The 22,176-nt window shown below is 49.0% G+C and overlaps 1 protein-coding gene across 2 annotated transcripts in view; it reads right to left on the bottom strand.

The window, feature by feature from the left end:
* tpcn3 (two pore segment channel 3) overlaps nucleotides 1-22,176 on the bottom strand; it is a 62,858-nt gene that overhangs the window by 1,123 nt on the left and 39,559 nt on the right. For both annotated transcript variants that reach the window (XM_056280171.1, XM_056280170.1), the window contains 9 exons: nucleotides 20,127-20,334; nucleotides 19,378-19,522; nucleotides 14,046-14,231; nucleotides 13,782-13,846; nucleotides 11,541-11,628; nucleotides 8,177-8,246; nucleotides 6,975-7,188; nucleotides 5,074-5,164; nucleotides 2,512-2,625 (listed from right to left, as the gene is read on the bottom strand). In XM_056280171.1, the coding sequence (XP_056136146.1) occupies nucleotides 2,512-2,625; nucleotides 5,074-5,164; nucleotides 6,975-7,188; nucleotides 8,177-8,246; nucleotides 11,541-11,628; nucleotides 13,782-13,846; nucleotides 14,046-14,231; nucleotides 19,378-19,522; nucleotides 20,127-20,334 (1,181 nt within the window). The remainder of the gene's footprint in view (nucleotides 1-2,511; nucleotides 2,626-5,073; nucleotides 5,165-6,974; nucleotides 7,189-8,176; nucleotides 8,247-11,540; nucleotides 11,629-13,781; nucleotides 13,847-14,045; nucleotides 14,232-19,377; nucleotides 19,523-20,126; nucleotides 20,335-22,176) is intronic.

The raw sequence follows: 22,176 nt of genomic DNA, 5'->3' as shown, positions 1-22,176 counted from the left end.
GAAACATGTATGTGTTCTACAAAAGACTGAGTCGTGACGCTGATGTGTCCATGACAACCAACAGGACTGTACAACAGTGATGCTGATGTGTCCATGACAACCAACAGGGCTGTACAACAGTGATGCTGATGTGTCCATGACAACCAACAGGACTGTACAACAGTGTTCCATACAGTGTGGTGTAGTTTGTACTACATCAGACTGTCTGTGCTAGCTTTGGTCCCAGTATTCATTTTTACAAGGGTGGGAACTGTTTGCTGCTGAGCTGACGGCACACCGGCCACAATGGCTGCTACACCTGGTTTGTAGTCCTGCTACACCTGGTTTGTAGTCCTGCTGCACCTTGTTTGTAGTCCTGCTACACCTGGTTTGTAGTCCCAGAACATAGTGTCAACAGGTCTGTTTCTGTGCCTCCTACATCCACTAAATCACAACACTGTTCTGCTGGAAGACTGACTGTCTGTCCAACACCACCACCACATCACCTCCACCTTTAAGATGGATAGAATATACACTTATTGATGGAGAAAAGTCACGGATTGAAGCTTTAAGTTGCATAATGCTAGCTTATGTTAGCCTATATGTGGAATAAGTCCTATTAAACACAACATAGAACATATAGAAAAGAGGAGTGTGTAAGAGTGTCAGCATGAGTATGTCAGTAGAGTATGTCAGTATGAGTATGTCAGTATGAGTATGTCAGTAGAGTGTCAGTATGAGTATGTCAGTAGAGTGTCAGTATGAGTATGTCAGTAGAGTGTCAGTATGTCAGTAGAGTTTCAGTATGAGTATGTCAGTATGAGTATGTCAGTAGAGTGTCAGTAGAGTATCAGTATGAGTATGTCAGTATGAGTATGTCAGTAGAGTGTCAGTATGAGTATGACAGTAGAGTGTCAGTATGAGTATGTCAGTAGAGTGTCAGTATGAGTATGTCAGTAGAGTGTCAGTATGAGTATGTTAGCAGAGTGTCAGTAGAGTGTCAGTATGAGTATGTCAGTAGAGTGTCAGTATGAGTATGTCAGTATGAGTATGTCAGTAGAGTGTCAGTAGAGTATCAGTATGAGTATGTCAGTATGAGTATGTCAGTAGAGTGTCAGTATGAGTATGTCAGTAGAGTGTCAGTATGAGTATGTCAGTATGAGTATGTCAGTAGAGTGTCAGTAGAGTATCAGTATGAGTATGTCAGTATGAGTATGTCAGTAGAGTGTCAGTATGAGTATGTCAGTAGAGTGTCAGTATGAGTATGTCAGTATGAGTATGTCAGTAGAGTGTCAGTATGAGTATTTCAGTAGTGTCAGTATGAGTATTTCAGTAGTGTCAGTATGAGTATGTCAGTAGAGTATCAGTATGAGTATGTCAGTATGAGTATGTCAGTATGAGTATTTCAGTAGTGTCAGTATGAGTATGTCAGTAGAGTGTCAGTATGAGTATGTCAGTAGAGTGTCAGTAGAGTGTCAGTATGAGTATGTCAGTAGAGTGTCAGTATGAGTATGTCAGTAGTGTGTCAGTACGAGTATGTCAGTATGAGTATTTCAGCAGAGTGTCAGTATTAGTATGTCAGTATGAGTATGTCAGTAGAGTGTCAGTATGAGTATGTCAGTAGAGTGTCAGTATGAGTATGTCAGTATGAGTATTTCAGCAGAGTGTCAGTATTAGTATGTCAGTATGAGTATGTCAGTATGAGTATGTCAGCAGAGTGTCAGTATGAGTGTGTCAGTAGGAGTATGTCAGTATGAGTATGTCAGCAGAGTGTCAGTATGAGTATGTCAGTAGTGTGTCAGTACGAGTATGTCAGTATGAGTATTTCAGCAGAGTGTCAGTATTAGTATGTCAGTATGAGTATGTCAGTAGAGTGTCAGTATGAGTATGTCAGTAGAGTGTCAGTATGAGTATGTCAGTATGAGTATGTCAGCAGAGTGTCAGTATTAGTATGTCAGTATGAGTATGTCAGTATGAGTATGTCAGCAGAGTGTCAGTATGAGTGTGTCAGTAGGAGTATGTCAGTATGAGTATGTCAGCAGAGTGTCAGTATGAGTATGTCAGCAGAGTGTCAGTATGAGTATGTCAGCAGAGTGTCAGTATGAGTATGTCAGCAGAGTGTCAGTAGAGTGTCAGTATGAGTATGTCAGTAGAATGTCAGTATGAGTATGTCAGTATGAGTATGTCAGCAGAGTGTCAGTATTAGTATGTCAGTATGAGTATGTCAGTATGAGTATGTCAGCAGAGTGTCAGTAGTAACCTTCTTACCTATATGCAGCTGTATTTAATGTAAAACGCATTACACGGCATGTTACTGTATAAATGTACTGCAGCAACAATGTTTGACTGGCTGACAAGAGTATGAGAACGTCTCCATGTGGAAGCTGGTGGGTGAGAATATGAATTAAGGTGTCATGTCCACCTTCCTGGACATGTGTGGACGTATGTGTGTGTGTTTATAAAGGTCTATGTGTGGGCAAATGAGGGTTCCGCTTAAATGTCTTTCTGTTGGCGGTGAACGTCGGGCCGTACTGTGCCACGCCGAGCTGCAGCTCCTCGATCTTCCTCTCCAGAGACGTCTGCAGGTCGCTCTTGTCCACCGTGTACTCCACCAGGAATGCCTCCAGGATGAAGGCCACCAGAATACTGCAGAGGAAGACAAAGATGCAACCAACACATGCCTCACTCTTCATCGCCCGACAAAAACCCATCTGGCGTTCCCCCTCTGGATAACGACTGTGTCACAAAAGAACGGTGTCGCGTTATGCCGTTCCTGACTTCCACAAAACCCGAGTCTGGATTTCATGTTTTTAAAACCATACTGTATGACGAAAAGATCAAGGTGAGAATACTTTTTATCTAAAGTGATCTGATTCTGATTCTCTAACTCTTTCTTATATAGCCTCTCTCTTAGGCACACACTTTATAATAATAATAATTACAATACTTTCAGCTGCTCCCGTTAGGGGGCGCCACAGCGGATCATCCGTTTCCATCTCTTCCTGTCCTCTGCGTCTTCCTCTGTCACACCAGCCACCTGCATGTCCTCCCTCACCACATCCATAAACCTCCTCTTTGGCCTTCCTCTTCTCCTCTTCCCTGGCAGCTCCATATTCAGCATCCTTCTCCCAGTATACCCAGCATCTCTCCTCCACACATGTCCAAACCATCTCCATCTTGTCTCTCTTGCTTTGTCCCCAAACCGTCCAACCTGAGCTGTCCCTCTAATATACTCGTTCCTAATCCTGTCCTCCTTCCTAATCCTGTCCTTCTTCATCACTCCCAGTGAAAATCTTATCATCTTCATCTCTACCACCTCCAGCTCCACCTCCTGTCTTTTCATCAGTACCACTGTCTCCAAACCATATAACATAGCTGGTCTCACTACCATCTTGTAAACCTTCCCTTTAACTCTTGCTGGTACCTTCTGTCACACATCACTCCTGACACTCTTCTCCACCCACTCCACCCTGCCTGCACTCTCTACTGTACACCCTGTTACTTTGGACAGTTGACCCCAAGTATTTAAACTCATCCACCTCCATCACCTCAACTCCTTGCATCCTCACCATTCCACTGTCCTCCCTCTCATTCACGCCTAGGTATTCTGTCTTGCTCCTACTGACTTACATTCCTCTTCTCTCCAGTGCATACCTCCACCTCTCCAGGCTCTCCTCCACCTGCACCCTACTCTTGCTACAGATCACAATGTCATCCGCAAACATCATTGTCCATGGAGACTCCTGCCTGATCTCGTCCGTCAACCTGTCCATCCCCATTGCAAACAAGAAAGGGCTCAGAGCCGATCCTTGATGTAGTCCCACCTCCACCTTGAACCCACCTTGTTTTATAATAACAATCATTACACCATTTATATAGCACTTTTCTAGACACCCGAAATGCTTTACAGTGAAGGGGGTAACTCACTTCAACCACCGCCACTGTGCAGCACCACCTGGGTGGTGCACAGGAGCCATTTTGCACCAGAATGCTCAGCATACATCAGCTTGAGGTGGAGAGGGAGGAATCATTGAGCCATTTATATGGGGGATGATGAGGTGGACAGATGGAGAGAGCCAGGTTGGGAATGTTGCCAGCACCCCGGGGACCCCCTACTCTTTGTGATAAGTGCCATGGGATCTTTAATGACCACAGTGAGTCAGGACCTCGGTTTAACATCTCATCTGAAGGACGGCTATGGCCGCTGGCAATAAATCGTTTCTTTAACTGTGGAATCGGCAAAGCTTCAAAGAGTCAGAAGCTCCTGTGATTCTACAGGATCTTCTGAGAACTCACTTAATGTTCAAACTTAAGGTTCATTATTCTGTTGGTCTGGCTGTATTTTTAAGTCATGTGATGGCCTGGCAGCCTGTCCAGGGTGTCTCCCTGCCTGCCGCCCAATGACTGCTGGGATAGGCTCCGGCATCCCCATGACCCTGGGAGCAGGATAAATGGTTTGGATAATGGATGGTTGGATCTAAATGACCAAGTCCATCCACCCATTATCCAAACCGCTTATCCTGCTCTCAGGCATGCTGGAGCCTATCCCAGCAGTCATTGGGTGGCAGGCAGGGAGACACCCTGGACAGGCCGCCAGGCCATCACACGGCTCACCACACACACACACCTAGGGACAATTTAGTATGGCTGATTCACCTGACCTACATGTCTTTGGACTGTGGGAGGAAACCAGAGCCCCCGGAGGAAACCCACGCAAACACGGGGAGAACATGCAAACTCCACACAGAGGACAACTCGGGATGGCCCCCAAGTTTGGACTACCCTGGGGGCTCGAACCCAGGACCTTCTTGCTGTGAGGCGACCGCGCTAACCACTGCACCACCGTGCTGACCTAAATGACAAAGTGATAAATCTATATCCATTTTTATTCAAACTATAAATCAGTAGAATTAGCAAATGACTATGAAGCAGCAGGGATCACCAAGTTGAAGACAAGCGAAGGGTCGAGTCATTTAGTCACCTTGTCTGTGACCGGTGAACGTCAATCAGTTCTCCTGACCAGGTCGAACTAAAGGTAGTTTAACACCATTAAGAATGCCTTGATTTGACCATGCTGACTGTCGTCGGCCTTACTTGATGATGATGATGACGACGGTGATGTGGAAGAGGACGAAGAAGATCCTGGCAGAGAAGTGCGTGACAGCGGTGAATCCACTGCTGAGAAGTGGAGCTTTGTTAAGGAACACAAGTTTTCCCTCCGCCAAGTTCAATCCACTTTAAAACTCACGGGGACGCTACAACAGATGTTGTACTCTTGAGTTTTGGTAAAACAGATCTGGACCGGTGGTTCCCAATCAGGTTCTCAATTCAGCCTCCAATCAGGGAGGTTTTATACCTGAGCAACAGCTGGATGAGATGAGCCACCTGCTAGAACAGAAAACCAGCAGCACTGCTGCCACCTGAGGACCTGATTGAGAACCACTGAACCAGATGTTAGCATACGTCCAGGACAGGTTTGTCCTGTTTGTGTTTGGGCTCCAGAAAGACTTTGTACTTTTCTCCAGTGTTATGTATCCTGATAAGCTTTCTTTGTTTCCTAAATGTTTCTGAAAATGTCGTCCAGCACACAGGGAGACTGTTTCAATGACATAACACCCCCGATCTTCTTCAACCCGGTCTTCTCTAAAGTTCACCTAAAAGGAAAAGTAAAGCCACAGTAAAAACACAGATGATACATGCTGATATAGAGTCTCCATTCACCCTTCTGACTGAACATAAAGCTTTCATCCAACTCATCTGCATCTCTGAAAGCCGGTTTTGAACCAGGAAGTCCTCATCATGAAGGACTCCATATGAACTATGAGAAGGTGCCAGAGAATCCCCGCAGACATCTTGTGTAAACGCTCTGACGTCACGTCAGCTCAGGACACGGCCAGTAAGACTGGCAGCACTGGCATGGCAGCTCATTACATCAGGTGTTTTGTTTTTAAAAGGACACCCACCTGCTTCCGGTGTGGGAAGATGGCGGAGCAAATTCACATTTGCAGCGGCCTCACCCAGTACCGTGCATGCAGTGTCTTCCTCCACGTCTGCGTCCAAGTTTGTGTCTTTGTTTGATGGCTTGGAGAAATGACGCTGGATCGGCTGGGAGAGCTTGGTCTGCTGTGTCCTGTCGGACTAGGGACCACGGTCCTGTCTGGAGCTGCGCCCGAAGAACAAACGCCAAGGGCAGTCTGACAGGACATGGAAGCGGGGCAGGCTAAGCTAACTGCTAGCCCATGCAGACCGGCAGTTCTGATAACACCGCGGGCGGTCTGATGGCGGCCTCGCCTAGCGGTGACTGTGTTCTTGGTATCCTCATGCAGAACGCGGGAAGGTGTGTCGAAGGCATCTGGCTGGGAGAGCTGGCATTGGATCGGCCGGGGGAGCCTGGTTTACTGCGTCCGGTGGGCCCAGACACCAGGGCCCTGCCTGGAGCTGTGCCTGAGGAGGAAACATCGAGGGCGGTCTGACAGGAAGTGGAAGTGGGGCAGGCTAAGCTAACTGCTAGCCCAAACAGACCAGCAGTTTCGACAGTCATCCTGGTGTTCGCTCTCTTGGACATTGATTTTTTTTTTCTTTTTTCGGATATGTTGGATATATATGTTTTGTAGGTTTTTTGTTTTGTAGTTTGGATATATGTGTTGTTGTAGTTTGGATATGTGTTTTTGTCTCTGTGTTGCACTGCTGTGGTCTGTGGAAGCTGATTTGGGCTTTAAGTGTTTAGTCCCTTCTGTATTGAAGAGTGATACCGGTGGAGTTTCTCAGCATTGAGTCTACGTGATGGCATGCATCACTCTTCCAGCAGACCGCATGGCGCCTCCTAGTGGCGTTACAACATATATACAAAACCACTACTTTATCACTGACAGACAAGCAGGACTTCTACAGGATCTCGATATTACAAACTACCAACACAGTGTTTAAATTACATTAATTGTGCCTTTTTAAACTCGTAACATTGACATGGACTAGCATAGCTGTGAGAAGGATATCGTGCCACTGGTTGACCACGGTTAGCTCCACCAGCAGGATGAAGGACGACACCACATTGTTAAAGTTGTTTTTGCAGTAGCCGAGCCGGGCGAAGGTCGTGTCTTTGAGCAATGGGTTGCCACAGTAACCCTTCTGCGGGTCGGCATCATCAAGAAACTTGACCTTCCCTTTAAAGAGCTCCATACCCACCATGGCAAAGATGTAATACACCACCTGCAGATGACAAGAAGGGACAATCAGGTCAATTCTCCACCAGTTAAAGGTCCAATTCTGAATATCAACATGCAAACAAAATGTCCCTTCAAAACAATGTTCCCTTCTGACCCTTCAGTCACACAGTGTTAACTGTCTGAACATTCATTCATTAATTCATCCATCTCCAGCTGCTTCTCCGGGGTGGGGTCGCGGTGGCAGCAAGCTAAGTAGGGCACTCCAGACGTCCCTCTCCCCAGCAACACCCTCCAGCTCCTCCTGGGGGATCCCAAGGTGTTCTCAGGCCAGACTGGACATGTAGTCCCTCCAGCGAGTTCTGGGTCTACCCCGGGGTCTCCTCCCAGTTGGATGTGCCCGGAAAACCTCCAAAGGAAGGCGCCCAGGAGGCATCCTAATCAGATGCCTGGACCACCTCAACTGGCTCCTTTCGACACGATGGATCAGCGGCTCTACTCCGAGCTCCCTCCGGATGTCCGAGCTCCTCGCCCTATCTCTAAGGCTGAGCCCAGACACCCTACGGAGGAAACTCATTTCAGCCACTTGTATCCGCCATCTCACCCTTTCGGTCACTACCCAAAGCTCATGACCATTATTTAGTACACAAAACCAGACATGATGAAGGACAGTACAGATGATTATCCATTTTTCCAAGTTTTTACAGATCATGAATTTGAGTTAATACAACGTTTAGAGCAGGGGTGTCAAACTCCAGGCCTTGAGGGCCGCAGTGTCTGCAGGTATTTGTTGCAACCATGCACTACACCACCTGATTAAACTAGTTCCTTTCCCTCCTTGATCCAGGAGTTGAGCTAATTAGTTAAATCGGGTGGTGTAGTGCACGGTTGCAACAAATACCTGCAGACACTGCGGCCCTCGAGGCCTGGAGTTTGACACCCCTGGTTTAGAGACACAGTCACAGAATTTTAACAACTCAATGTGACGTCATTAATAACTGTACTGAAATTGAATTAAAAGGGCAAAAACTTACAATGATGAGCTGTCCAAATGTGAGGATAGTAGGTCCAATCTTCATCAGCGTGTTGATGATGGTGCGAAACCTGACAGAGAAGAATCAACATAACAAACACAAGTCACACCGCTGCACGGCTCGGTCAGCAGGGTTATCTTGATCACGTCCAGTCATGGGAGCATGCCAGCGGGTGAACTGTGCTGCGTTCTGTTCCTCTCAGGAAGTCAACATTTCTCTGGTTCAAGTTTGGATCTTTGACTTTAAAACTCTGTTGTGCCCGTTTAGAGATGAAAAACAGGAGGGGAAACACCTTACAGGAAGACGAAACAAGTGCGGGAAAACTAGTACATACAGAACATGGATTCCCAGAACAGAAACCACAAGTCAAAGAGAGGTGAATCAGTTTATCTGGACACAACGTTTATTGGGAGAAACGTTTCATCATCATCTAAGTGACCTCTTCAGTCTCAACTGACTGCAGGTACCCCACCCTTATAAACAATACAGTGGCTGCAGGTGTCCCCACCCTTATAAACAATACAGTGGCTGCAGGTGTCCCCACCCTTATAAACAGTACAGTGGCTGCAGGTACCCCCACCCTTATAAACAATACAGTGGCTGCAGGTACCCCACCCTTATAAACAATACAGTGACTGCAGGTACCCCCACCCTTATAAACAATACAGTGACTGCAGGTGTCCCCACCCTTATAAACAATACAGTGACTGCAGGTACCCCCACCCTTATAAACAATACAGTGGCTGCAGGTACCCCACCCTTATAAACAATACAGTGACTGCAGGTACCCCACCCTTATAAACAATACAGTGGTATAACGACCCAAACCAACAACCAGTTTCATATGCAAATATGGGTGTGACCATTAACTAGAGTTACAGTGGCCATGTGTACTGTTCACAGAGGATTGGGGAATAGTTGTAGTCACAGCATTGCAAGATGCCGACAGATGTACCCCTTGGTTCAGGGATGGCCGTTTCCTCTTCACATAGATGGCCTCTTTGACGCCCTTTTCAAACCAGCGTTCCTCCCTATCAAGGATGTGCACATCCTCATCCTTGTAAGAGTGGCCACTGGCCTGTAGATGGTGTAGACTGTGGAGTCCTGGTCTGTAGATGGTGTAGACTGTGGAGTCCTGATCTGTAGATGCTGTAGACTGTGGAGTCCTGGTCTGTAGATGGTGTAGACTGTGGAGTCCTGGTCTGTAGACTGTGGAGTCCTGGTCTGTAGATGGTGTAGACTGTGGAGTCCTGGTCTGTAGATGGTGTAGACTGTGGAGTCCTGGTCTGACGTGTTAGCTCTCCTGTGTTGTGCCATCCTCTTGGCCAGCGTCTGTTTGGATTCCCCAATGTACAAGTCACGGCAATCCTCCTGGCACTTAACAGCTACACTATATTGCTCCGTTTGTGCCGGGGGACGCGATCCTTGGGGTGGACCAACTTCTGGTGCAGCATGTTTTGGGGGTTTGAAAACAACTAAGATGCAGTGTTTAGAAAATACGCGTCTCAACTGTTCCAACACTCCTGCCACATACAGAATCACCACTGGTTTATGCTTGGGCAGCTGTTGTCTTCGCTCTTCGATCGGTAATGGTCGGTTAATGGTCACACCCATATTTGCATATGAAACTGGTCGTTGGCTTTGGTCGTTATGCCACTACATTGTTTATAAGGGTGGGGACACCTGCAGTCAGCTGAGACTGAAGAGGTCACTTGGGGCCCAGACAAACCAAACCGACTAGCGCCGATGAAGGCCGACTGTTGCGTCGCCTCATGTTGCCTGCCATCTGGGCCAAAAAGTAGCACTCGAACACACCACAAAGACTACAGCCAATGGCCAGCTAGCATGTACATTTTGAACTGATTCACTAAGCTGAACAGCCAATCAGAGTGATCTCTCTCACTGATGGACTCCGCCCATTCAACAAGCTGAATCGGCCAAAAAGCTGCCGACAGGGGTCCGACTAGTGCAGACGGTGTGGGACACAAAGCAAAAACTAGGGTCACAGACGCTCAGACAGCCCAACGTTGGCCAGCGGCCTGGTGTGTCAGGGCCCTACGATGAGTGATGAAATGTTTCTGTCAATAAACGTTGTGTCCAGATGAACTGGTTCAACCTTCTGGGATTTTCTTACCTGGACTATTGAGCAGCGTCGAGACAGAACCACAACTACTCAACAGCTCCTCATGATGGTACTGGATTTCAGGCCAAAATGGAGCATCAATAGAGATTTTCCCCAAACTAAAACCCAATAGCGAAAGCCAGGAGTAACGTGTCATGAATGGACGCTAGATGGGTTGAGTTACTGCATGTTCGGCACTTTGAAGCCTGGCTTTTAATAACGGAGCACAAACTGGCTGTCAGTTGTGTATATATTGATCAATCATGATGTGAATTTCTTTTCCCCTTTCCTTCTTTACCTTTTTTCTCCCCAATTGAACTTTGGCCAATCACCCCACTCTTCCGAGCCGTCCCGGTCTCTGCTCCACCCCCTCTGCTGATCCGGGGACGGCCGCAGACTACCACATGCCTCCTTCACCTGACAATGAGGAGTTTCACCAGGGGGGACGTAGCGCGTGGGAGGGTCACACTATTCCCCCCAGTCCCCCCCCCAAACAGGCGCCCCGACTGACCAGAGGAGGCGCTAGTGCAGCGACCAGGACACATGCCCACATCCGGCTTCCCACCCGCAGACACGGCCAAATGTATCTGTAGGGACGCCCGACCAAGCCGGAGGTAACACGGGGATTCAAATCAGCGATCCCCGCGTTGGTAGGCAACGGAATAGACCGCCACGCCAACCGGACGCCCCAATGTGAATTTGTTATTCATACGTCCTGAAAAAGAGCTGACTTCCTTGAGATGTGTGGCACTCATCCTAAGCCTTGTGCGTTTGTGTGTGTCTGTGTAACGCCACGTGTGTGTGTTGAGAGAACGTAGTGCTGCTGCTGCACTGAGCCGTGTGCGCCCTCCGGATTTTGCCTTGTTGTGACCGATATTTCTTCCCACACGTTTGTGCAGCAGCTCGAGAGCCGACGTTAAGCTCTGTTAAGCTGACGAGCGTATACGACAAACCAAATCATGTTCACAGCTGACACGATAACCCAACATCCACGCAGATGTTTAACAGCTGCAGGACGAGGAGGAGCTACAAGTAGAACTTGGTCCTGATATGAAGTTCATATCTGTAAGAAAAGCTGTGTCCCCTCCTGCTCGGACAACCTGCAGCTCCGAGACGCCGCACGGGGACTTCTCGGAGCTGTTCCTCTAGACGTTCTAGACGTTCTAGCAGGAGGTGGAAATCCTGACTTCCCCCAAGATGAACTGAACGCAGCATCGGTGAGTTACGTTCAGAGCAGCCGACCTCTTGATGCTGTCCACCACCCGGATCAGCCGCAGCACCCGCAGGATGAAGACGATGTCCAGAATTTGCCGGCTGGTGTAGCCGCCCGCTGAGACACAAGACAACATGAGACTCGCGGCTCTGTTTGAGACACACAACTCTCGACAAAGGTCGGGAACAAGCCGACAGCCCAGCTGCAGCACATGCACGTCACACCTGAGCAGACATGCCAAATCCAGGTCCAGAAAGTAAAACTCCTAACCATGTATTTCCTCCACCCGTGTGCCAAATCAGCCGATTTCATTACCCTATCAAGCTGAAGAGTGGGGTTGATTAGAATCAACCGGTTTAGCACATGGATGGAGCAAATACATGGATAGGACTTTTACTTTCTGGACCTGGATTTGCCACCTGTGCACCTGGCCGCCAAAACCTGAACCACGACGAGGGAATTGACAACGTGAATGTGGCTCCGCAGCGGGTGTTTGGCTTGTTGCTTGAGTTAGGAATTTTCTGGATTTCTTACATTAAAAAAACATCTTGACGTCAACCCACAATGCACTGCAACACATCAACATTTCATCGGTTGGGGTCCGAGCTCACTGAAATCTGTTAACACACCAAAGATGGATCACGCCATGTTGGGAGGGACGAAGAGGATTTTTGTCCAGACTTTCTGGAAACTTTTTTCTTCCCAATTGTATCCAGCCAATTACCCCACTCTTCCGAGCCGTCCCGGTCTCTGCTCCACCCCCTCTGCTGGTCCGGGGAGGGCTGCACACTACCACATGCCTCCTCCCATACATGTGGAGTCACCAGCCACTTCTTTTCACCTGACAGTGAGGAGTTTCACCATGGGGGACGTAGCACGTGGGAGGATCCCGCTATTCCCCCCCAGTCCCCCCCCCCGAACAGGCGCCCCGACCGACCAGAGGAGGCGCTAGCACAGCGACCAGGACACATACCCACATCCGGCTTCCCACCCACAAGCACGGCCAATTGTGTCTGTAGAGATGCTCGACTAAGTCGGAGGTATCACGGGGATTCAAACCAGCGATCCCCATGTTGGTAGGCAACGGAACAGACCGCCACGCCGCCAGGACGCCCCCCAAGGATTTTTGTCCAAACGTTTTTTACCAGAAACCAGAGTCAACAGGCAGCGTTCACATCTGTCAGGAGGATCTGAAGTTCAAGGGCCAGTCAGTGACTTATGTGGCCGCATCACATGGAGGTATATTTCCATACGCAAGTTTGAGTTCTAGAAGTAAAATAATCATGCTGAGTTCTCCTCATCAGATGGTAACTGAACATGTGGGTGTGTTTGACTCCAGTCTTTACAACCATCAGTGATGTGAACAACCTTCTGTTGTTGAAGGTTGATCTCTGAGCAGGATCAACCTTCTGTTCTGTACGGTTAGTCCTTGTATCAAGACACCTGTCAATCAATCTGGGAGTGACAGCAGCTTCCTGTGTAGTTGTTCACATGTGAATGAAGGATTTTAACTTGAACACAGTTCAGAAAGTCTGGGAGTAATTGACGTATTGAGGTGTGAAGCCCACCTGAACAGCGCTTTGCCGTTTCCATGGCAACGGACACTGATTCAAACAGCAGTAGCTACGCCCACATGGCTGTGAAATCCGGGACCAAATTATTAATCTTCTCTGATTTGAGAATAAATGGGTGTTGATGTGGATGTGGTCGTTGGTTTCTTTTAGCTTGCTTTGTGTCGTGATGTGAGCAGTGCATTGTGGGAAGAGTCTGACTGATGTATGGATGGTTTAACATTTCATCATTCACAGTGAAGAACGGGAAGAGCTTATGTAGCATGGTTAAAAATGTCATAACCAAAGTATGTTGTATAATTACACAAAGTATCACCACATGATTATTATTATTATTTTATTATATCATCAGGAAACGCTTATAGTAGCCCCTCCCTGTTGTGACCTCATTTCCTGTTAGTAGCCCCAAAACGCGTGTTCCCCCCTGACCTCTGCCTCTTCCCCGCTCTGGACATGTAGAAAGAGGTATGTGTTCGTGTTTGTCTGCCCCTGTAATGTATTTTATCCATTCCTGATGTGTCTTGTGTCTAATGTGGGTCCCGGTTCTTGCGTAGGCTACAGCAGGAGCTGGTCTAAAGCTTCATGAACCTGTCCTGTGTTGTTTATATGCGACAGACAGAATACAGATCCCATATATGAGAGAAGTTGTCCTGTCTTTCCTACACAACGCAACGGAAAGCGTACACCGGTCACACTTACACGACTTCATTGCTGCGTTGGCGATGGTGGCGATCAGAGCCGAGACCACGATGGTGGTGTCGAACCTGACGGAGACATGTTCAAAGAAAAACACAATCATCACTTCCTGTTTCAGCCAGCACTTCTGATTGGCTGGTACTTTCCATGGCGGTTACTGGGTTATGTTGAGAGCAGAAGCGGTGTTTGTGCTGGACTCACCAGTTCCAGAAGCGGTGTTTGTGCTGGACTCACCAGTTCCAGAAGCGGTGTTTGTGCTGGACTCACCAGTTCCAGAAGCGGTGTTTGGCGAAGAAGCCTCGCGGTTCGAAGGCGTAGAGCTTGAGCAGGATCTCCAGCAGGTAGAGCGCCAGGAAGACCCACTCAGCGTTGGCGATGACCGGATCCTCCTCATCCAGACCGATGAAGACCGCATTCACCAGGATGATCAGGTCATACACCACCGCAAACACCCTGCACCACACACACACACACACACACACACACACACACACACACACACACACACACACACACACACACACACACACACACACACACACACACACACACTAGCCAGTGCACTTACAGGTGTAACTTATGGGGGGGTCAGGGGGGACATGTCCCCCTCAATATCTAGAAGAGGTGAATTTGTTCCCCCCCTAAAAAATATATCATGCGTGATAATGTTAACTCCCTCGCCAAAAAAGGTAAAATAACAACACAGACAGTCGAACTACTTAAAATGTCATTCATACTTGTTTTCCAACGATTTCCTACACCCCTATGCTTGGACCATACCATGTTAACCTTGCCACTGGGACTGCCGACCTCGTTGCTGTCTCGCAGTTGCTCCTGACAACCAGGAGACAGGAACATGAATGATGGTGTAAGCAAGTGTAAGTAACGTAGCTAGCCAGCTTGCTCGTCTAGCCCAGTACACCACCCTTTCTTACCTTTGGGGTTTCCGAGTTAGATTTTCTTACGTATTTCCGGATGAATTGTAGCCTTATCTAGTTTATAACTTGTGTTTGGGGTCATCAGTTCAGACCCCCTCACGAGCTAGCTAGCTTGCTAACAGTAGCCCCTAGACGTTTATGTTAGCTTAAATGAACTTGAACTGATAATGTCGGGCACATGAGAACATAATAGGTACATCTACAAACCAATTTGTGCCAAGGGTATTGTATTAGTTCAAATGCATCAACTACTTTCCTTCACAGAGTCAACATGAGCAAGAGGAAAGTAACAGGAGATATCCGATAGGCTAGCCTATCTGAAAGTTGTTTTTCTTTTACATAAATAAGACATTTCCACAATAAGTTGATGTAGAAAAAGAGCAAATTGGTGCATACAAATTCACCAGAATGCAGGAAATTAAATGTGTGATGCTCAAAATTTCCAGGGGGAGGACCCCGTGACCCCCCCTGCTAAATGTGCTCCCCCCAATGTTCAGTGAAACTTACTCCACAGTTAGGTTTAGGAGGGGCTCTAAACTGCAGTAAAACTCTAGACCTGTAGAGGAGGCCGTGGTCAGGCGTGTTTCAGCGAAGCAGCGTGACGAAAGTGACCCTTTAAACAGCCTCACAAACACTGGCCGTGCTCCAAAGGTCAGGAGCAACTGCACAGTCTGTGGGAACGTCAAGCAGTGAGTTTGTGCTGCATGTTGTGACACAAACACGTGGTAAAACCCGGAAATCTCCACCACAGCTGCTGCCCTCACAGCTGTCCACCACCATGCAACAACTCATTTACACACCAGCCACCCCACAACACACTGTCACACAAGCACACTGCTACACAAACACCCTGCGGTCACCTTTCCACCCCACAACATGTGTAAGTGTTATGTTGACTCTACACAGGTGTGCTATGGGCCCTCTGTGGTACACACGCCTGTATTTAGCCCTCTATCAGGACCTGGTCATGGTCCGTCACGTCAACTACAACTATAACATCAACAGGGGGCGTCCGGGCAGCGTAGCGGCCTATTCCATTTCCCACCAACATGGGACTCGCCGGTTCGAATCCCCGTGTTACCTCCGGCTTGGTCGGGCGTCCCTACAGACGCAACAGGCTGGGTGCATTAATGTGGCACTGCAGAACTCCCGGGTGTGTCCGTTTGCACAAGAACTTCCGGTAACACTTTAGTATGGGGAACGTAGTCACCATTAAGTAGGTGCTTATTAGCATGCAAATTAGCAACATATTGGCTCTTCATTGGTCATTATTACGTACTCATTAATGCCTTATTCTGCATGGCCTTATTATACAACCAGTAAGCCATTAACTATGAGTTGTCCCTCTATAACCTCAGAAGTATTGCTTATTAGTAGTACCATCTCAATATGCTTTGCTTAGTATGGCCTTTATAAGGTGGTAGTACCACAAGAAGAGTTATTCTCCCTTACTAACACTTAATGAATATGCTCTGTTCTTACATAACAACACACAAAACTACAAGTGTTCATAGTGTTAAATTACTGTACATTAAGTTTCTGTTACTTAGAATATGTTCCCCACACTAAAGTGACATCTTGATCATTACTAATTCACTAGTAATTAAGTTGTTGTTACTTAGAATATGTTCCCCATACTAAAGTGGCATCTTGATCATTACTAATTCACTAGTAATTAAGTGTTGTTATGTTCCCCATACTAAAGTGCTACCGAACTTCCGGTACAACCGGATGCTTACGTCCTACCGCATCATCAGTCAGCTGCTAACTTGTCCGTCCCAAATCTTAATGTCGTCCGAACAATCAGTGACTCAAACAGGGCAAAAAGGGGCGTTGGGGTATCAACGCCGTGACTCGGGCTCCGCCGAGCGCTGCTGTGCGCCACCACGGTGTGCGGATCTGGCGCTTTAGTCCTCTTTCAAGTTTCCATCCTTTCCCACTGCAGCTGCGAGGAAAGAGCTCCGTGGCTAGCCGAGACTCGGAGGGACGCACTTACCGCCACCAAGAGTACACCGGCGTGTAGCGGGCACGCTGGACCGGGTGGTTGCGCTGTGCCGGCTACAGGCGTGTTAATTAAGGAGGCTCAAGAAAGGAGCTGTCCCCACACCCTGCGTGGACTGAGTACTCCAAACCCGCACCCAGGCTCCGTGTGTGGGCACGGCCTGCTGTCGCCCCTCTGCCAGCTCTGGACCCCTCTGATACCCCGAATCCTGCCGCTTCGGGTGACGCCCTGGACCAAAACGAGTCCATGAGGAGGCAAGTAGAAGTGCTCCAGAACCAACTAGAGCCCGCCCAGCTACGGTCCACATTCAGCCTGAGGCCCTTCATCAGGACATCCGGTTTTACACCAGGTAGGTATGTCCGCTCATCGTTTCATTTAATCGCCCCTGCCTAATTACCCCACCTGTTCAGAGTCTCCACCCCCCCCCACCACCACCACCACCATGCCTCTCTCACACCCCTCCACATGTAGCAGATTAAACCCCGTTTCTGTTTTGCCCGTCCGAGCTCCCGAGGAAGCACTCACGATGCGACGCACATCACTGATGAACAGCGAGTGTAAAACAAAGCCATCTCTTCTCGCAAGAAACCAGACCGGAAGCTCTTAGGCAAGTACTCGTACGTTGGAAGTGGAACGACGCCATCTTACACACCCAGGCTATTGACTGTCTGAAGGTGGGGAGCCGGATGTGGGTGTGTGTCCTGGTCGCTGCACTAGCGCCTCCTCTGGTGGGTCGGGGCGCCTGTTCGGGGGGGGGGAACTGGGGGGAATAGCGTGATCCTCCCACGCGCTACGTCCCCCTGGTGAAACTCCTCACTGTCAGGTGAAAAGAGGTGGCTGGTGAGGAGGCTTGTGGTAGTCTGCAGCCCTCCCCGGATCAGCAGGGGGGGTGGAGCAGAGACCGGGACGGGGCAGAAGCATGGGGGCCGGACACAATTGGGGAGCAAAAGAGGGGAAAATGGAAAGATGTGCAGCTGTCAGTCTGAACCCGCCTGCTGATATGTACTGGTCGTGTCGCCGTGGTAACAAGTCCTTCTGATTCCGTCCATCAGTCAGGTTATGGTTCATGAGAGCGTAGGTGTTCAGCCCTGAACAGAGGCGAGTGTGGTGTGGTGCTGCGTCCTCCTACCAGGAGGGTTAATCAGGAGCTCAGGGTCAGAATAAACTAGACTGGACTGTTGGCGTCCACACGACGAGTCTGTTCAGCCAAACGATGGGTGACGGCGTCATCAATCTTTGATCCAGCAGAAGGACCAAGAAGGTGACTCCTTCCACAGGACTGGTAACGTCCCACGGTTTACAGCGTCATAACAGGGACTGTAAAGCTGCTGGGACTGGTTCGCCGTGGACGTTAAAAATCCAACCAAGTCCCCGCTGAACAAAGCTTCAGCCGAACATCTGTGCTCGGTGGCTCGGTCTCCATCAGGTCAACTCCATGGACGTTTTGAAATGGCAAAGAAGAGAAGTCAGACGGAAACACTGAAATGTGAAAACACAAACTCCCGAATATTGCAGACAAGGTTTTCAGGCTCACTTGAGGAAGCAAAGTTGTCGAGGTTGCTGGTTCCAGTCCCTGTGTACTTCAACAGGAAGGACTGTCAAAGTAAAGACTCGGGTCAGGCTACTGTCAAGCTCTTTTTAGGGGGGGCGGGGGGATTCCTCCCCCCTTTTTCTCCCCAATGGTATCCGGCCAAGGCGGCACGGTGGCGCAGTGGTTAGTGCGGTCGCCTCACAGCAAGAAGGTCCTGGGTTTGAGCCCCGGGGTAGTCCAACCTTGGGGGTGGTCCCGGGTCGTCCTGTGTGGAGTTTGCATGTTCTCCCCGTGTCTGGGTGGGTTTCCTCCGGGGGCTCCGGTTTCCTCCCACAGTCCAAACACATGGAGGTCAGGTGACTCGGCCGTACTACATTGTCCCTAGGTATGAATGTGTGTGTGTGTGTGTGTGTGGGCCCTGTGTGATGGCCTGGCGGCCTGTCCAGGGTGTCTCCCCACCTGTCACCCAATGACTGCTGGGAATAGGCTCCAGCATCCCCACGACTATGATCAGGATAAGCGGTTCAGATAATGGATGGATGTATCCGGCCAGTTACCCCACTCTCTGAGCCGTCCCGGTCTCTGCTCCAGCCCCTCTGCTGATCTGGGGAGGGCTGCAGACTACCACATGCCTCCTCCCATACATGTGGAGTCACCAGCCGCTTCTTTTCACCTGACAGTGAGGAGTTTCACCAGGGGGACGTAGCACGTGGGAAGATCACGCTATTCCCCCCAGCTCCCCCTCCCTCCTGAACAGGTGCCCCAACCAACCAGAGGAGGCGCTAGTGCAGCGACCAGGACACATACCCACATCCGGCTTCCCACCCACAGACATGGCCAATGTCTGTAGGGAGGCCAGGCCAAGCCCCAGGTAACACAGGGATTCCCATTCAAATTCCCTCTAATAGAAACGTAACAGATCAGCATCTCAGGTTTTTGTCTAATTTTCAAAATTTGAACCAAACTCTGCTGAACATTGTTTGCATGGAGACGTGAGAAGTTAGAAGACGTCCCGGTCTGACTCACAGTTTGCTTCTCTTTCAGCTAAAGGTGAGTTTTACTGAAAGCTCAAACACACAACAGCAATACACGTTTGTATTCTTGGCAGTGTGCGTGGGTCTCTCTTACCGGTGTCGGACCATTCGGCAGACAAGGCGGCTGGGGGCGGACAGGTAGAGGGTGGGGCAACGATTCTGAAGGGGGTGGGGCCTCGACTTCATCGTAATCACCTGGATGTTCAGGAGGTCAGCTAGCTGGACAAACGCCACCTTACCTGCACAGGGGAGACATCCATCTGTCAATCAATCAATCAATCAATCAATTGCCTCACTCTTCCAAGCCACCCTGGTCACTGCTCCACCCCCTCTCCATGGAGGGCTGCAGACTACCACGCCTCCTCCGGAACATGTGGAGACATGTTCTCCTGATCTCCTAGGTTAGATGCACTTATTGTAAGTCGCTTTGGATAAAAGCGGCGGCTAAATGACTGTAATGTCATGTAATGAGTCACCAGCTGCTTCTTTTCACCTGACCGTGAGGAGTTTCACCAGGGGAACATAGCACGTGGGAGGATCACGCTATTCCCCCGGCCCCCCCCCCCCAAACAGGTGCCCCGACCAACCAGAAGAGGCGCTAGTGCAGCGACCAGGACACATACCCACATCCGGTTTCCCACCAGCAGACACGGCCAATTGTGTCTGTAGGGACGCCCGACCAAGCCGGAGGTAACACAGGGATTCGAACCGGTGATCCCCATGTTGGTAGGCAACGGAATAGAACCCTATGCTACCCAGATCCCCCCAACTGTCGTGCTTTTAACAAACAAGCTAAAATGTTGGTCGCTAGCCGGTTGTTTCCCCGAGGCCCCGCCCACCTACCGATACAGCCTCTGTTTGTGTCGTCCGAAACGCTCCACAGCAGTTCTCTGTGGGCGGTGCTGATGTCCGGCTGGACCAATCGGACGAGCTGATTCCAGCAGGCCTGAGTCACCGCAGGCTCCTCCCCTTCCTCCCTCCTCTCCTGTAGCACAGCGAAGGCTCGAACCATCTTGTGCCTTTTGGCCCTCACCAGCTGCCGTACCTCCTCCTGTTTGTGGAAGTAGGATAGCGACGCCATTTTATTTTCAACACTTGTGTTTCAAGATGGGTTAGCTGACATCAGCAGATCCATGAGACAATGAAATCAGACCTTATCAAGAACCAGTCTTAAAGGTATAATCCTTAAGATTTACATGCAAACAAACGTCCTTTTTGATCCTATCTCTTTCTGCCATATCTAATACAATGACTAAAGCATGCAGGTCAAACCCTACAGGGTTTATTAGTATTTGATGTGGATGGTTGGTGTCCGGTAGGGTTTTGCCAGGAAAAATGATAGGGTGCATAATGTTTTTCATCTTCATCATAGCAGTCAAATGAGGAAGAAGGCAGGTAGTGTTCGTTGAGTTTGAAGAAGAAGTGAAGGTGTTGTGTCTAACCAGCAGATATGACAGAACAAGCTGGTAGAAGACCTTCACCAACAGATAGTACTACATCAATAAGTACAACTCAGGTTCAACCAGGTTGTTTTATGTTAGTTTCTGACACCACAGCCCTGCTGACCCTCGTTCACTCTGAATGGAGCTCAGACACCACTCACCTCACCACCACCACCCATGTTGGAGAAAGGATTTTAACTTTAATGATGGAAAGACGTAAGTGTCTGGCTTTTAACCCAGCCACTGAGGGTGCATTCTTAGTGCCAGTCCCAAGCCCAGATAAATGGGGAGGGTTGCATCAGGAAGGGTATTCGATGTAAAACCTTTGTCAAATAATCAAATATGAGAATCATAAATCATATTTCCATACCAGATCGGTCGAAGCCCCGGTTACCAATGACCACCACCGGTACTGTTGGCCAGCAAGGTGCTGGTGGAAACTATGCTACTGTTGGGTGAAGGAGAAGGAGAGGGGGAAGGCATGTCCAGAGGCAGCAGGAGAGGAGGAAGGGTAGGAGTGTGGAGGTGAGAGTCAGAACTTTGAATGTTGGCACTATGACTGGTAAAGGGGGAGAGCTGGCTGACATGATGGAGAGAAGGATGATAGATATACTGTGTGTGGAAGAGACCAGGTGGAAGGGAGTAAGGCCAGGAGCATCGAAGGAGGGTTCAAAGTCTTCTACCATGGTGTGAATGGGAGGAGAAATGGGGTAGGGGTCATTCTGAAGGAAGAGTATGTCAAGAGTGTGCTGGAGGTGAAGAGAGTGTCAGACAGAGTGATGAGTATGAAGCTGGAAATCGAAGGTGTATTGCTGAATGTTATCAGCACATATGCCCCGCAAGTTGGGTGTGAGATGGAAGAGAAAGAAGAATTCTGGAGTGAGTTGGACGACATGGTGGAGAGTGTACCCAAGGAGGAGAGAGTGGTGATTGGAGCGGACTTCAATGGACATGTTGGTGAAGGGAACAGAGGTGATGAGGAGGTGTTGGGCAGGTATGGTGTCAAGCAGAGAAATGTGGAAGGACAGATGGTGGTGGATTTTGCAAAAAGGATGGAAATGGCTGTGGTGAATACCTGTTTCAGGAAGAGGAATGAACACAGGGTGACGTACAAGAGTGGAGGAAAGTGTACACAGGTGGACTATATCTTATGTAGGAGGCACGATCTGAAAGACATTGGAGACTGCAAGGTGGTGACAGGGGAGAACGCAGCATCGGATGGTGGTCTGTAGGAGGACTTTGGAGACCAAGAAGAGGAAGAGAGTGAAGACAGTGCCAAGGATCAAATAGTGGAAGTTGAAGAAGGAAGGCTGTTGTGTGGAGTTCAGGCAGGAGTTAAGACAGGCACTGGGTGTGGTGAAGAGTTGCCAGATGGCTGGAAAACCACTGCAGAAATCGTGAGGGAGACAGCTGGGAAGGTACTTGGTGTGTCATCAGGACAGAGGAAGGAA

This window comes from Lampris incognitus, chromosome 5 (assembly GCF_029633865.1).
Source record: "Lampris incognitus isolate fLamInc1 chromosome 5, fLamInc1.hap2, whole genome shotgun sequence".
Taxonomy (NCBI): domain Eukaryota; kingdom Metazoa; phylum Chordata; class Actinopteri; order Lampriformes; family Lampridae; genus Lampris; species Lampris incognitus.
The sequence above is the reverse complement of the archived record's forward strand: the minus strand, read 5'-3'. Positions and strand labels throughout refer to the sequence as shown.